Source organism: Tupaia chinensis, unplaced genomic scaffold (genome assembly GCF_000334495.1).
Source record: "Tupaia chinensis unplaced genomic scaffold, TupChi_1.0 Scaffold144019_1, whole genome shotgun sequence".
In the NCBI taxonomy this organism is placed as follows: domain Eukaryota; kingdom Metazoa; phylum Chordata; class Mammalia; order Scandentia; family Tupaiidae; genus Tupaia; species Tupaia belangeri.
The window spans coordinates 355328-356379 of NW_006203871.1; the positions used below are offsets into that span (position 1 = coordinate 355328).

Here is a 1052-nt window from a genome sequence, read left to right on the forward strand (position 1 = left end):
GCCAGGTTCCGCTCCCAGGCTTCCCACTTGGCAGGTGGCTCTGAGAGGCTCCAGCACAGGAGAGGGAGGGAAGCAGCCTCCTCTGGGTGGGCTCTCTGAACCATTCTGTGGAACGAGGCGAGGCCTCAGCTCCAGTGGTGGCAGGTGGCATTTCCACACCCATCCCTGCCCTGGGGGTCATCTCACACTCAGAGCCCCCTTTGCCAAGCCCCTCCTCTGTTCTGTTACCCAGCCCTTCTGAAACCCTGCCCCATTGGGCCCAATGAAGGTCAGCTCTCTGCCAGGGAGAGCGCTGGGTTGAAGGAGGGAGAGCAGCCCTCCTTGCTGCCAACATCGGGCACCTGGAGCCTATGGGGTTTGGCCTCGCTTCCTTGGGGCAAACTAGCTCCCGTCCCCTCCCCCCCAAACCTATGGCTTTGGTGCAGAGCCCAGCAAGGTGAAACAGAAGAGAAGGGGGGGAGGGAAGGGAGGTTCTGTGGCTCAGTTTGTGGCAAAGTGTTTCCTTCCCCCCTTCCTATGTAAAAAGTGCACAAAAGCTCCGCAGCCTCTTTGCAATGTCAGCAGTATTTCCTGGGGTTGGGGAGAAGGAAGCAGGAGGAGGGCCCCAGGCCTGGCACCCCAGCTTGCTACTGAAGGTTGCCTCATATTGCTTAGAAACGTGTGTTTCAGTTTAAATACCAGACAGTAAAAATAGAGTTCGAGGACCGCCTGCACTGTTGCCAAATCATTGCCAGAATGAACAGCTTAAATAAATTAAAAAATCGAAATATTTACTTCTCGATAAAAATCGCAGTAAAACCATTTACCTTTCTTTGTATTATATATAATATATATTTATAGTGGGCCTGGCTACCGTCGCTGAGCCAAGGGCACCGAGGGCGGCAGAGAGGCTAAGGCGCTAGGATCCCGCAGAGGGGTCAGGACACCTCGATGACCTCCACGCTGCCGGAGAAGCTGGCCTGCTTGCCCAAGGCGGCCAGCTCCTCGCCCCGCGCGCGCCCCTCTACCATCCCCTCCTCTTATTCCATCTGGCAGCTTCTGCGCTTGAACTG

At 55.9% G+C, this 1052-nt stretch overlaps 1 protein-coding gene across 1 annotated transcript in view; it reads right to left on the reverse strand.

Moving 5' to 3' along the window:
- Positions 1-6: 6 nt before the first annotated feature.
- DUSP8 (dual specificity phosphatase 8) overlaps positions 7-1052 on the reverse strand; it is a gene marked incomplete in the record, with an annotated part of 16906 nt that continues 15860 nt past the window's right edge. The window contains 1 exon segment of the mRNA XM_014583077.2: positions 7-1052. Coding sequence (XP_014438563.1) covers positions 1020-1052 — 33 coding nt within the window.